We start from the raw sequence: 13,277 nt of genomic DNA, 5'->3' as shown, positions 1-13,277 counted from the left end.
GGCCACATAAATATCAGATATGCATTAAATATATTTAAAATTTTGTTATGTTTTATTTAATCATTACATTGGATCTTAATTGATTCCTGTTCAGATAGAATGGATATTAATTAGCAAGTTTAAAGTTTTTACATGTTTTGGTTTGAGGTTATAGCTTAGTGGTAGAACACTTGCCTAGCATATGAACCCTTGGGTTTGATCACCAGCATTGTGCGTGCATGCACACATGCACACACACACATACACATACACACACAATTGCATGTGTTCAAGTGTTTTATGAAAAAAGGATATTTGTGATATTTGTCCTGGTATTTCTTTCCACTTAGCTTCACTGCAGAAGAACAGCTGGTTTTTGGTTGTCTACTCTCTTATGTGACTCACTGTTGTTCTTTTTAGGGTGGTGATGAAGAGGACATTTTACTCACTGCATATATCGTTGGAGCGCTCCTTGAAGCTGGGCTCAATTCCACTGTATGAATTCTCATCAACTTCCAGTTTCAGCATCTGAATGCACATTAAATAGACTCTAGATTAAGAGTGGTTCAAAATTCTTGGAGGAAAACTGCCATATTCTTATTACCTAAATTTTGTTTCTCACATAGTAATAATAACATTACAAATGTATTTCAGTGATACTTTTGAAGTATATTACTTTTAAGTATATATGAATGAGTTTATATGCAAAATATATTTCAAAAATATACACGCATATTATATATTATATAATAATATATATATATATATATATATATATATATATATAAAATGAACAATGACTAGTTTAAATATCCAGCAAGCTTATACAATGTTGGGAATCATTTTAAAATATGTTTTTCCCCACTAGTTTCCTGTTCTGCGCAATGGGCTCTTTTGCCTAGAGGAGGCATTGGAAAGCGGTGTCTCTAATGGCTATACCCAGGCAATCCTAGCTTATGCTTTTGCATTAGCTGGAAAAAAAGAGAAAGTGGAAGCCTTATTCCAGATCCTGGATCATTCTGCTATAAAAACAAGTAAGTCATAACATTCAATTTTTCTATAGGAGATGATCTTTAAAACAACATGATGTAACTTAATACACAATCATTTCCTAACCCTGGCTTCACTAGAATGTTCCTACTGCTCTTAAGAAATTCAACTGTTTCCCTTTTTCTTTAAAGAATACTGTGTGTTTTAGATTCCTCTCTTTCTCTTTTCTTTTAGATTCCTCTCAAATGAGTATAGTAATGTAAACCAGGCACAGCAACCATGTTATATACAGTATCTTCTTCTGTTTTGTTTTGGTTTTGGTTTAGTTTTAGCAGTTCTTGAGAGGAAACCCAGGGCCCATGCATGCTAGGCTAGTAATGTACCACTGAAATACATCAATAATCCATGCTTATGAAACTTAAGCACATACCACTTTTGCCCTTACATAGTTACTCTTTGGAGTTATATTATTTTTCTAGAGCTATTAAACAAAAGACCACACTGACTTAAACAACATAAAATTATTTACTCACAGTTCTGAAGAGCAGAAGTCTAAGATGAAAAAGTCAATAGGTATACTTTTTTTACTTTAACTGGGCATCTCCCTGTCTTCACCTGGTTTCTCCTTTGAGTATAAGAATTCCTGGAGTTCCTTCTATGTCTCCAAATTTCTTATAAGAACATCAGATTAAATTTAATCCCACCCTAATGAACTCATTTAAACTTTATCTCTTCAAAGATCTCATATTCAATCACATTCTGAGGTCCCAGGAATTAAGACTTCAGTAGATGAATTTTAAGGAGGCATAACTCAACTCATAACAGAGGCCAAAAATGGAATTTTCCCCCTCCTTATCTATAAGTTCATAGGAACTTGTTTTTCAGACTATGTGAAAATTCATCCTTTTTCTCAGATAATGTGATATATTGGGAAAGAGAAAAGAAACCCAACACAGAAGAATCCCCATCCTATACTCCTTGGGCACTTTCTGGGGACAATGAGAAGACTTGCTATGTGCTGTTGGCTGTCATTTCCTGGAAAACTCAGGACCTCAGCTATGCTAGTGAGATTGTGCAGTGGCTGGCTCAACAGATGAACTCCCATGGTGGCTTCTCTTCCAGCCAGGTGATTGATGTGGGCCTGCCATTTATTACAAAAATGCAGAAGATGATATGCCATAAGAATCTAGATAGCAAAGATATTCACCAAAATTTACCTTCTAAGATGAAGAACATTAGATAATATATAAATCATCTTAGTCAACAATTATTTATGGGACAGTTATTGTACATCAGATACTCTATTAGGAAGTCTGTATAAACAAATGAATAAAATGAGGCTCCATATGTAGGAATTTACACTAGTTTACAGCTCCAATTTAAACAGTAAAAGTAGAATGCAAGTCTAGAAATAATTTCTACTACAAGCATCAGAATCTCAGTACATTAGATATCTGATGACCCTGTAGTCAAAGTATATATCTATGAAGAAGAAAGATTTCTTTCTAATTCTATGCTCTAAACATTGAAAAAAGTAAATGATAAGAGTGGATAACAGGAGAAATCCATAACCATAAAAATAATGATTTCTTTCTTTCCCTAGTGGAAAAAAATGAAACTTCAAGGAAATATGATTTATTTATACACGAAAAATGTTCATTTCCCTCCTATTTTAGTCTCAGTGTGTCATTAAAACCTTAGGCAGAGATTATATGTATAAATAAAATTATATCTATTATATTAAATATCATTTAAAACCTTTTAGAAAACTAAAATCAAATTAAGTTTTCTTGAAGACTGTCAAATGGCAACTACTTATACAAGTAAATATATTTTTTTATTGTTCAGGATATTGCTTCTTGATGTTCTGTTGACTGTTTTAGGGATATTTATATGAATTGATTGAAGATTTACAAATGATGACTAATATTGCCTCATAACAGAACTTGGGTCATTGCTTGTACTATTTCTGTGCAGGACACCATAGTCTGCCTTCTTGCCATAACTCGCTACATGAAATTAACCTTCTCTAGTGATCAAAACACCGTCACCTTTAGAAGTGAACAATCCAATGAGATTTTCCAGATCAACAATGATAACCGCCTACTGGTTCAACGTTTAGAACTAACAAAAGCACATGGACAATACACAGTAGATGTGGAAGGACACGGCTGCACATTTATCCAGGTAATAGAAATCAACCTAAGAAGACATAGAAAAATGTTTACCAGTGAACTGGCATCAGACCAATTGTTCAATTGTATATGAAGGGTTATTTTGCCATTTTGTATTGTTCTGTGATATCTCTATTCTTGCTCTCATACATGTTTTCTAATTAATAGCAGAAAATACAAGTTATTTTATGAAGAATCACTCACATATTTTTATGAGTTCATTTTAGCTATATATACTATTAGGGTTCATTTTGACATGATTTTAAAACCAAGGAATATAATTTGCTCTAATTAAGTTTCTTGTACTCAATACATTGTAATGGTTCCAATTTTCACTCTTCCAATGATGTAAACCCAACTCCAATTTCCAATCATGCAAAAGATGCTGTGACATATTAATAAATAACAGTTTTTCTTAGTATGTATGTACATGTCAGTAAGTTCTCTGGGAGGCATACTGTGGAACAAATATTCAGAATTATAGGACATTTATCTTTATTTAACTAAATTATTAATTATTAATCTTTATTTTAACTAAAATATATCAGCAGTCTCTACATGAGTCTAGAGACTCACCCAGGTTCATAAACAGTGGTGTCATCTAGCCTTCTAGTTTTGTTAGTCTTTTGGCTATGAGAAGCAAATATATTGTAATTTAAATTTGCATTTATTTGATTATTTATGGTTATGAATATTTCTTTTTTATTTTGTTGGTTCTTTTTAGTGTACTCACTGTTAAGTCTAGATGGCTAGCAAAAGTTTCTTGAGGAATATTGTCATTAGAAAGTATTCTACCTTCAATAAATTTTGTTGTGAAAAATTTTATGTCTGGAAGCTGAGGCTGCAGCTCAGTGGTAGAGCATTTGCTTAGCATATGTGAGGCACTGGGTTCGATCCTTAGCACCACATAAAAATAAATAAATAAAATAAAAGATCCATCTACAACTACAAAATATTTTTAAAAATTATATGTCTGATGAAAACTAAACCTGATTCCTTGATGATAAGTATATAAAATGCATTAATAATAGGCTTAGAGAACAGTTCCTTCCATTCTTAATACAGGATGAATTTTCTCATGATATGTCATCCTTTCTAGGCAACCCTCAAGTATAATGTGCCACTCCCTAAGGAAGCTTCTGGATTTTCCCTTTCCTTGGACATAGTAAAGAATAACTCCTCAGATACATTCCAGGCTAATTTTGATCTTACAGTGACTTTCAAGTAAGTGTTGCATTTTGATGTCAGCTCCCAGGTTGGAGAATAGTAATATATAAAAAATAATTAAATAGAAGAGAAATAACAAAATATAAATGATGCTACCTGAGATAAGTTCACATGGTAGTGGTGGTGATAGTTCTGCAGAACAGTCACTTGCCAGCTTTGTGTACAGACACCACCATTTAGTACATCTTTAGCTAAATCAGAGCTAAGATTATAAGATTATGCAAGTACAGTTTGTACTCTGTGCAAATATAAATGGAATATTTCACCATGCTGATATTAACAGCAATGCTTTTATTTATTTATTTATTTATTTTGTGTGTAATTATTTCTAATTTGGTACAATGGAGACAGTGTATTTTCTTCTCAAGACAGGTATAGGTGGCCCTACAGTGGAAATTCCACAAATTTTATTTTATACCTAGAAGAGCCAAATATTAGATTTCTACTTTTTAGAATGGAAAAAAAATCATCTTGAATTCAAATATGATTTATAGACACTAGAGAGTTTTATCATAAGTTAATGTCGAAAAAAATTATTTGGGGAGAGTGTACCTAGGATTTCTAAATGAAAAATCTCTTGAATACCACAGCCATGGAGTAAGTACATTGTGGAACTCTTAACTTTATGTCCCATTAATGCTTTCCAGAGGCAGAAACAGGTCTAGAATATGTGAGGGCATATGTGTACCAGAATACTGTCCTTCAAACTAAGATCTCTTCTACATGTTGTGCCAATCTAAGGTTAGGATGAGTATAAGTAATATAAGAGTATAAGCTTTACTTATAAGTTTTGACATTGAGATCTCAGGTGAACTTAAGAGCAGTGTTTAGGGAGAGTTTAGATCTAGATACTTTCTTATAGCTCTGTTGGTTTGTATCATCTCATTTATTATCACTCTGGTTGTACCAATTTTCAGATGTTTGAGGATAAATTTTCTAAGGTCTTTCTTCTTTAGCTTTTGCCTTTCCTCCAGACTTTTAGCCTATCAGTATTTATCCATCTTCCCCCTTTACTATGAATTAAGTCACATTTCTAAACTGATGTCTAAACTAATGTTGTCATTGTTTTAAAATTTAAGATATACTGGAATTCACAATAACTCCATTATGGTCCTTGTGGATGTAAAGATGCTATCAGGATTTACTCCCATCCTGACATCCATTCAAGAGGTAAACAGTTGAAATACAATCTTTTGGTACAGAGAAAATTACCCTTGTAAATAGATGAAATAAACCATTGGTTAGCAAACAAATCCATGTAATTTTTAACTTAAACATCCTCTTTAGAGTCCACATTTGTATTTTTGCTGTGACATAACTAGAGGGATGATGTTTTCAATTTGGAGCAATTCACAGTCATTTTCCCCCCATGGCTCATAGTATATTTGTTTGGTTCCTATGTGTGCTTATATAAACACCTCATAAATAATAACCTGACAAAATAACAACATGAACATACAATTTGGGAATGCTTCCCTCTGTATTCTAATGTCTAACTCATCTTCCCTGCCACTTTCTTCTAAGCTTGAGAACAATGTCCAAGTAATGAAGACTGAAGTAAAAAATGACCATGTTCTTTTCTACATGGAAAATGTAAGTTCACAATAATTTTTTTTGTTTCATGCCTTTTTTTGTTGTGTCTTCTGAAAGATTGTTGGGTGTTTCTTTTTCATATAGACATAAATTAGAGAGTTTACAAAAAATATGAGATATTAAATATCCTGTCCTACTGATCCTCTTCTCCCTGTTAACTGTAAAGTTGTTTAATTCAAGCTTTGGTTACCTGAATAGATAGTTCTCAAGTTTAGAATCTTCACCTCCCCATTTTTCATTCCTAACAACATCTGACATAGTCTGGTTACTGAGTAGAGATATATTTTACTCAGATTTTTCACCACGGTAACTAAAAGATCCGACTAGAACAATTTTAAAGGAGGAAAGTTTATTTGGAGGTTCATGGTTTCAGAGGTCTAAGTCCATGGAGAGCTGACTCCATCCCTCAGGGCTCAAGGTGAGGCAGAACATCATGGTGGAAAAATGTGACAGGTGGAAGCAGCTTACATGGTGATCAGGAGGTAGAGAGATAGTCCATTCACCAGATACAAATATATATACCCAAAGCCATCTCACAATTCCCACTTCCCCCACCCACACCCTACCATGTCAGTTACCAATCAGTTAATTTCTATTAGGGGATTAATTCATTGATTGGGTTAAGACTCTTATAACCCAATCATTTCTCCTCTGAACCTTCCTGCATTGTCTCACACCTGAGCTTTTGTGAGATACTCCACATCCAAACCATAACAAGATATAATTATTTCATCATTTGACTTCAATTCCAATGAAGGTGGAGATAATTTTTTAAATTCATTGAAATTGTATATATTTAAGGTGTACAGTGTGATGTTTCATATGTATTTGCTTAGTGAACTGAGTGTTATGATCAAATTAATTAACACAATATCTCTTTATATAATTACCTTTTTGTGAAGATAACACTTAAGATCTATTAGCAAATTTTGAGTATACAGCAGAGTATTATTGACTATTGATCTCATACTTTAGATCTTTATAACTTATTCATTCTATATAACTGAAACTTAGTACACTTTGATTCCCTGACAACTACCATTCTGCTTTCTGCATCTGGGAATTTAACTTTTTATATTTTACTTCTAAGTATGATCATGCAGTATTATTTTCTTTATATGATTTATTTCACTTAGCATAATTTCCTTCAAGTTCATCCGTGTTGTCAAAATTGAAGATTTCCTTCCTTTCTAAGGCTAAATAATTTTCAATTTTGCATATGTACCATGGTTTCTTCATCCCTATCTGTTCACAAACACTTAGGTTATTTTCATATCTTGGTAATTGTGAACAATGCTGCATTGAACATGGGAGTGCAAATCTCTCTTCAATATAATAATCCAATTTCTTTTGAATGCATACTCAGAAGTGGGATTGCTGAATCATATAGTAGTTCTACTTTAACTTATTTAAAGAAACTTCAAATTATGTCATGAATTTTAGAGCCAACCTTTCTATATACACATCACTGCCACTCACATGAATATTCCTCTAACATTTTCAATTAAATTGCTTGCACCTCAATATAAACAATGGAACTGAAGGTGGTATACACTTTAACAATAGCTAGCTCATTGTTTTTGCTATTATGCAAGATAATGATCACATTAGATGTCTTTAATTGAGTAAATCATGAACAGCCTAGTGTTAAATTTCTCAGTAGTTTCTTTTTCAGACATGTTAAGATGTATTTATCATTGTTTCTTTCTAGGGTCCTGGTATAGTAAAAAGTTTCACTTTTTCTGTTGAGCAAAGCAACCTCGTATATAACATTCAACCTGCACCTGTCATGGTCTATAATTATTATGAAAAAGGTAGGAAATCTAACATTCTATGAGCAATGGGAGCTTTCCAAAGTCATCCTCTGTCTTGAAAAACTAAACAATGGATGGTTTTACATTGTATGATGATTATTATTACTCTGTGATATATTCCTGATTAGCCTATTTTCCAGTTACTGGAGTTTTTCAACACTTTATTTGTGATATAATGTGAAAAGACTCCCCTTTAACTTGAAATACAAACCATGCTAAGATTCTAAGTCTTTCTTGTTTTTTGTCATTGTTGTTGATTCCAAGACTTACCCTTTCTTGCTACCTCAATAGACTCACTTATGGGGGGTGGGGTGAACAATATTCTCAAGTGTTATAAGAGAATTTCAGTAGCTTATGTGCCAGAACAGTTCCTAATATGTTGTAGAAACCATAAAACTCTTCCCTGAAAGGTTGATACTATTAGTTTCTTGTTAAATGGCATATGAAGTTTGTCAAAAAGTATTTTAACTCTGTCTCTGTCATTTGCGAATTGAATGCATTCTATCAAGTAACTTAAATTTTAGCAGAATATTTATGGATTTCTAAAATGGAGAAGTGACTGCTTCCCTTGAAAATTTATTGAAAGATTAAATATAACATGTTTATATTGTCTGACATAGTCTGATTATGGACAGTTGGAGAGTCAATACGGATGGATATTCCTTTTATTTTTCAGATGAATATGCCTTTAATTCTTACAACATCAATAACATTCCAGTTTCCCAATGAATCAAAGGTAAGGAAATTACCAGTATTATAGACTTGAAAGCATCCCTGGTAGAAAAGTGAAAATATGAAAATTGAACAATGGATCAAGCCAAGAGAAGTCTGTAGTACCTCATAAGAATATGTACCTATGTGTGCTACATCACTATTCTGATGTTCATTAAAACTTTCTCATATTGTCTAAAATAGCTTTAAGAAGTGTATAGCTATTTAAGTATTTTTTTATCAACCTGTCATTTTTGTTTATAAGTTTGCAGGTCTATGTGCAAATATATTTATATAATTCATGTATACATTCTATGTATATATGTATATCTTCTGAACATGTATATATTAGTACATTTTTATGTCTATTTACTAACCCAAAAATATACACATATATGCATTTATCTATTTCTTAAACTATGTTTTAAATCCCAGGTGGAGAACTACTTCTTTTGACAAATTCCATTTCTGTATCAACCCTGAAGGAACCATGATGACCTCACATCCTGAAAAATTTGAAATCTGTTTTGTCTTTTTATCAAATTTTATTTCTTTATTATCCTATTAAATGCTGTCATTTCACGTCTGAGTGCCTCATTTTCATTTATTTTAGTACTCATTCATAGTTTTTATTCTAGAAAACTTGAGGCTTCATGTGATACCACCTTGTATAATGCCCTTTATTGTTTCCAACTCAGAATTCAAGCCTTTAGACATTATGAGATATAGAATTGGAATCTTCCAATATGCAAAGAAAGATTGAGAGGTGGAGGAAAGGAGAAAGATTATGTGAAAGTTGAAGAGGACTTTATAAAAGCTCAAGGAAACAAACATAAACACACAAACACAATAAAACAGACTCTTCTCAGTAAAATGTTATAAAGAGGAAAAAAGTAGAGAAGAGTCACAAATTAAGTGATAATTTTATTCGATTTATATGCAAGATCAAGAGGCTAATCTCAGAGCATTTACCTTTTTAAAATTTTTAAGTTCTTCTGAGTTTATAATTTATTGCTGAAAAGTCATACTCAATGTTAATCCTTTGCCTTATTTAACACCACTACTGTAATGAATAATGAGGCGAGAAGAGCTTTCAGGAAAAGGATTGAGGGTCACTATTTGGACTTTGGCTTTCATTGTTCAGAATAAACCTGGCACTCTCTGCAGGATTTGGGTAGAGGACGGACCTGCCCCAGTTGTTTTAAATATATCTCTTGGCTTCTGTGTTGAGAAGAGGTGGTAGGAGTGCAAGAGGAGAAATAAGGAAACTTGGTAGAATCTGCTGCAATGATCTAAGCAAAAAGTGATGGTTACTTGAACCAGTGTTAAAGCTGGGCAGATGGTGAAAAGTGAACAGGTTCTAGGTATGTTTTGATGGTAAATCCAATAGGTTTTCTTGATGGGTTAGATATAAGGAGTGATAAAAATAGTGAACAAAGATTATTTTAAATGTGTTTTGCCTGAGCTTTGGAAATATAGAATCATCATCATCTGAGCTGGTCATGGTTGAAATAGGTTTGAGATGGAAGATTAAGAATTCATTGGGGAGGTTTTGATGTTATAAACAGAAGTGGAGATATCAAGTTGGAAGTTGAATAATCAGTATAGGAATGTGAGAAAGCGAACTGTGTATTAAAAATATAAATTTGGGATTTTTGGGCACATTACTAATAATCTCTTCCCTTTCAGGAAGTGAGTCTGGATAGAGAAAAGAATCAAGAACTTTGCTGTGAGCATTGCAAGGTAGAGAAGGCCAGTTAAGAAGGAATCAGCTTGGGAGACCAAAGGAGGGGCGAGTGAGATGGAAAGCCAAGGGAAACTAGAAAGGAAAAAGTGTCAAGTGCTATTACTTAGTCATGTAAAATGACAACTGCAAATTGATCATTTACTTATGTAGCAGAAAACAAAGTTACAAACTGTTTGATTTTGGTCTCATAAGAAATATCATATACCAAAGTAACTGGATTCTGTTGAGACCATGGCCTGGTTCTACTAGGGCAGTGGAATAGGTTGCCAAAAGGTGAAAGAAAATGCCTGAAGATAGTATTCAAGATACAAAGTTTATTGGAAAATGCTTTCAGGGAAATTCCATGGTGACAGACTAGACAGCACCTCTGTCCCTCTTGGCACTTTGTCCAGTGGCAGCCAAATGGAAAAGTGACCCTTATCCTTTCCATAGTGCCACCAACTGTGTACTAGTTATTACACAGGAAGTGTTTTATGAGGTAGGCTACAGAAGCAGTGACATTGTTAGTTTGCCTAGTGTGCTTTGTTCTTTGTATGACTGGCATTCCAAGGAGCAGCTATTCTGGTATGCATGCAAGAAAGTAGTTCCTGCATATAACACTAGTTTTCCCCAGGTGTTACATAGGTGAGAAAGAGAGTTAGTGTCCTGTTCAAGATAGTAATTATTTGGATGTTCTGGTCTGAGCCCGCTTTTATTGTTCCCTTAACTTGACTAAGTTCTTGGGAATGGAAAGAGGAGTTTCAAGGACATGGTGTTTTATTGTCCTTTTTCAAGGATAGCATGCATTCATTCTTCTTACACCCCTAGCACCAGTATACTAGAAGAATCACATTTTTCTTGGAAGGAATTTCTTGAACTTCATAATAGCCCAGGGTACTGGTTCTCTTTTTACAGTACAAAATGTGAATTCTTGTGTTTTACCTTCACTAACTTAATGAGAATCTCTGAGATAGTCGTGCTTGAACTTTAGTCGCCAGAACTACCCAGGTAATGAGATTGTTGAGGTTCTTTCTCAGGAGTCTGACTCAGACCATCTGGATGAACATAGACTTTGTATTTTGAGTAGATTCTAAGGTATTTCTGGTACTGTTAGGCTCAGGAAAACAACTAAAATTTTCTGATCTAAGAGTGTAGCTTTGGCATAAAAGCTCTCCAGGCATTTCTCATATTGAACTGGTTGAAGGCTGCTGCTTAGGAGCCTTGCCAATTCAAATGTGGTTAGAAGAGTAGCAGCATTGGCATTGCAGTGAGCCAGTTGGAAGTGAAAGGTTTCAGGTCCACATATACTGAACCAAAACTCATATGTTGAGGAGATCCTCAGATGATGCATAGACATGTTAAAGTTTCAGAAGCCTTTTTGGACCATGTCTGAATGTTTCTTTCAGGAAACACTACACATGTAGTAGTACCTAGGGAGAATGGGGAACCTTGGGTGGAATGTCTCTCTGAGGATAAGGGAAATTCTCAGAGCTGAAATCATCTGACAACCCAAAGTCCCCAATATTTGGGATTCTGAGTGCTTCCACCATAAAGCAGAGCATCTAAGGGCATACTATAGTAGATCCCACTTTGGTTTAGTAATAAGGGACATATATATATATATATATATATATATATATATATATATATATATATATATATATATATATGCCAGAAGTGGCTAAGGAGCTATACAGAAGTGTTTCTTGGTGTGGCATCTGCAAAGACTTCACTCCTTGTTTAAAAGAGGAGAAAGTGGAGAAGAAGAAAGAAATGCAAAAGTAGGACATTCTTCCACTGCTGATTCCTTCCTTACAGATGGGTAGAAATAATCTCTAATTCTTCATGATCCAAATTGTGGCCAAAAAGGCAATAATATTTATATCCCAAGGATGTAGAGCATAAATAATATACAAATACTTTAATGGCACAAATGAGCTGCTAAATCAATCCCAGCACCACCATTCTTCAAGTTTGTTCCAATTTTCCATAGTAATTTGTGTATGAGTAGGAACTTGGGAGAGTGTGAGTATGTGACATTTCATCATTGTAAGGATTTATCCAAATGTTTGCTATGTGTCAGTCACTTTGCTAATCCCTTTAAGTATATTGATATATCTAATTCTTATTATACATTTATGACTTAACTGTTATTATTCCCAAGTATACACAAAAAGAAACACAGGGAATTTAAGCCACTCATCTGGTTCACTTATCTGGTAAGTGGTACAACCAGGATCTAAATACCAGCTGTAAGGCCTTCTCTATCACTGCCTTATGAGGAAAGGAAGGAAAATATTGTACCCTAAAAAGATGATGGTCATATACGAACATTTAAAAGTCAGTGTAAATGTAGTCCTCTCAGCCCCAACAAAAACATAACTATTTTTTATGAAAAAGAACTGCATCTACTGTAAACCATTCCCACCCAGCAAAGGGCATTCATTTCCCAACCACATTCTGCCTCCAAGACTCCACCTGCTTCCTGTGGCAATAAGTTTCTGGAAAAGTGTATGACTTGCCATGATAACTTAATGCCAGATCAAACAAGTTTACAGATACTCTATTATGTTCAGTAGTGGTAATCTAGAGGATGCAAGCTTCTATCTACCCTGACACAGCTCCACCAGAGTCCATTCACCTTTGGATCTCAACACAAGGAGAGACTTTCAGGGAGAAGACAGGTGAACACTGCTTACCTTATACAGCATGAAATACCTACCCACTGAGGTTCTGGAAAGAGCCCTTGTTAAGAACAGGTTCTTCTGGGAAAAGCCAAGTTCTCATTTGTTAAATGACTCATAGTTTAAGTTCCTGGCAAATTTCCCCTAAGCCTTTCAACTCTACCTGAGAAGAGACACTGAATGTTATGCAAACTGATGACAGCAAAGGTTGCAAAATGATTAGGTTTCTTTCCTGAAGTTGTGACTTTCTTAATATTCCCTTTAGGAATACTACCACACTATAAAGAAAGTGAATCAGAAAATATGGCAGGATGTAAGAAAAATGAGAGGTTATATTTCAAAATTGACATTGAAGTAAAAATATCCTTTCACTAGGAAT

The 13,277-nt window shown here is 33.9% G+C and overlaps 1 protein-coding gene across 1 annotated transcript in view; it reads left to right on the top strand.

Moving 5' to 3' along the window:
• Positions 1–8,999, top strand: part of LOC114079386 (ovostatin homolog 2-like) — a 55,239-nt gene extending 46,240 nt beyond the window's left edge. Inside the window, exons 27-37 of the mRNA XM_027920629.2 lie at positions 330–351; positions 400–474; positions 848–1,013; positions 1,884–2,095; positions 2,947–3,156; positions 4,243–4,367; positions 5,450–5,540; positions 5,895–5,963; positions 7,675–7,777; positions 8,454–8,513; positions 8,924–8,999. Of these exons, the coding sequence (XP_027776430.2) occupies positions 330–351; positions 400–474; positions 848–1,013; positions 1,884–2,095; positions 2,947–3,156; positions 4,243–4,367; positions 5,450–5,540; positions 5,895–5,963; positions 7,675–7,777; positions 8,454–8,506 (1,126 nt within the window). The 3' untranslated portion in view covers positions 8,507–8,513; positions 8,924–8,999. The remainder of the gene's footprint in view (positions 1–329; positions 352–399; positions 475–847; positions 1,014–1,883; positions 2,096–2,946; positions 3,157–4,242; positions 4,368–5,449; positions 5,541–5,894; positions 5,964–7,674; positions 7,778–8,453; positions 8,514–8,923) is intronic.
• The last annotated feature ends 4,278 nt before the right edge of the window (positions 9,000–13,277 follow it).

The sequence above is a fragment of the Marmota flaviventris genome, chromosome 3 (genome assembly GCF_047511675.1).
Source record: "Marmota flaviventris isolate mMarFla1 chromosome 3, mMarFla1.hap1, whole genome shotgun sequence".
Classification (NCBI taxonomy): Eukaryota; Metazoa; Chordata; class Mammalia; order Rodentia; family Sciuridae; genus Marmota; species Marmota flaviventris.
The sequence above is the reverse complement of the archived record's forward strand: the minus strand, read 5'-3'. Positions and strand labels throughout refer to the sequence as shown.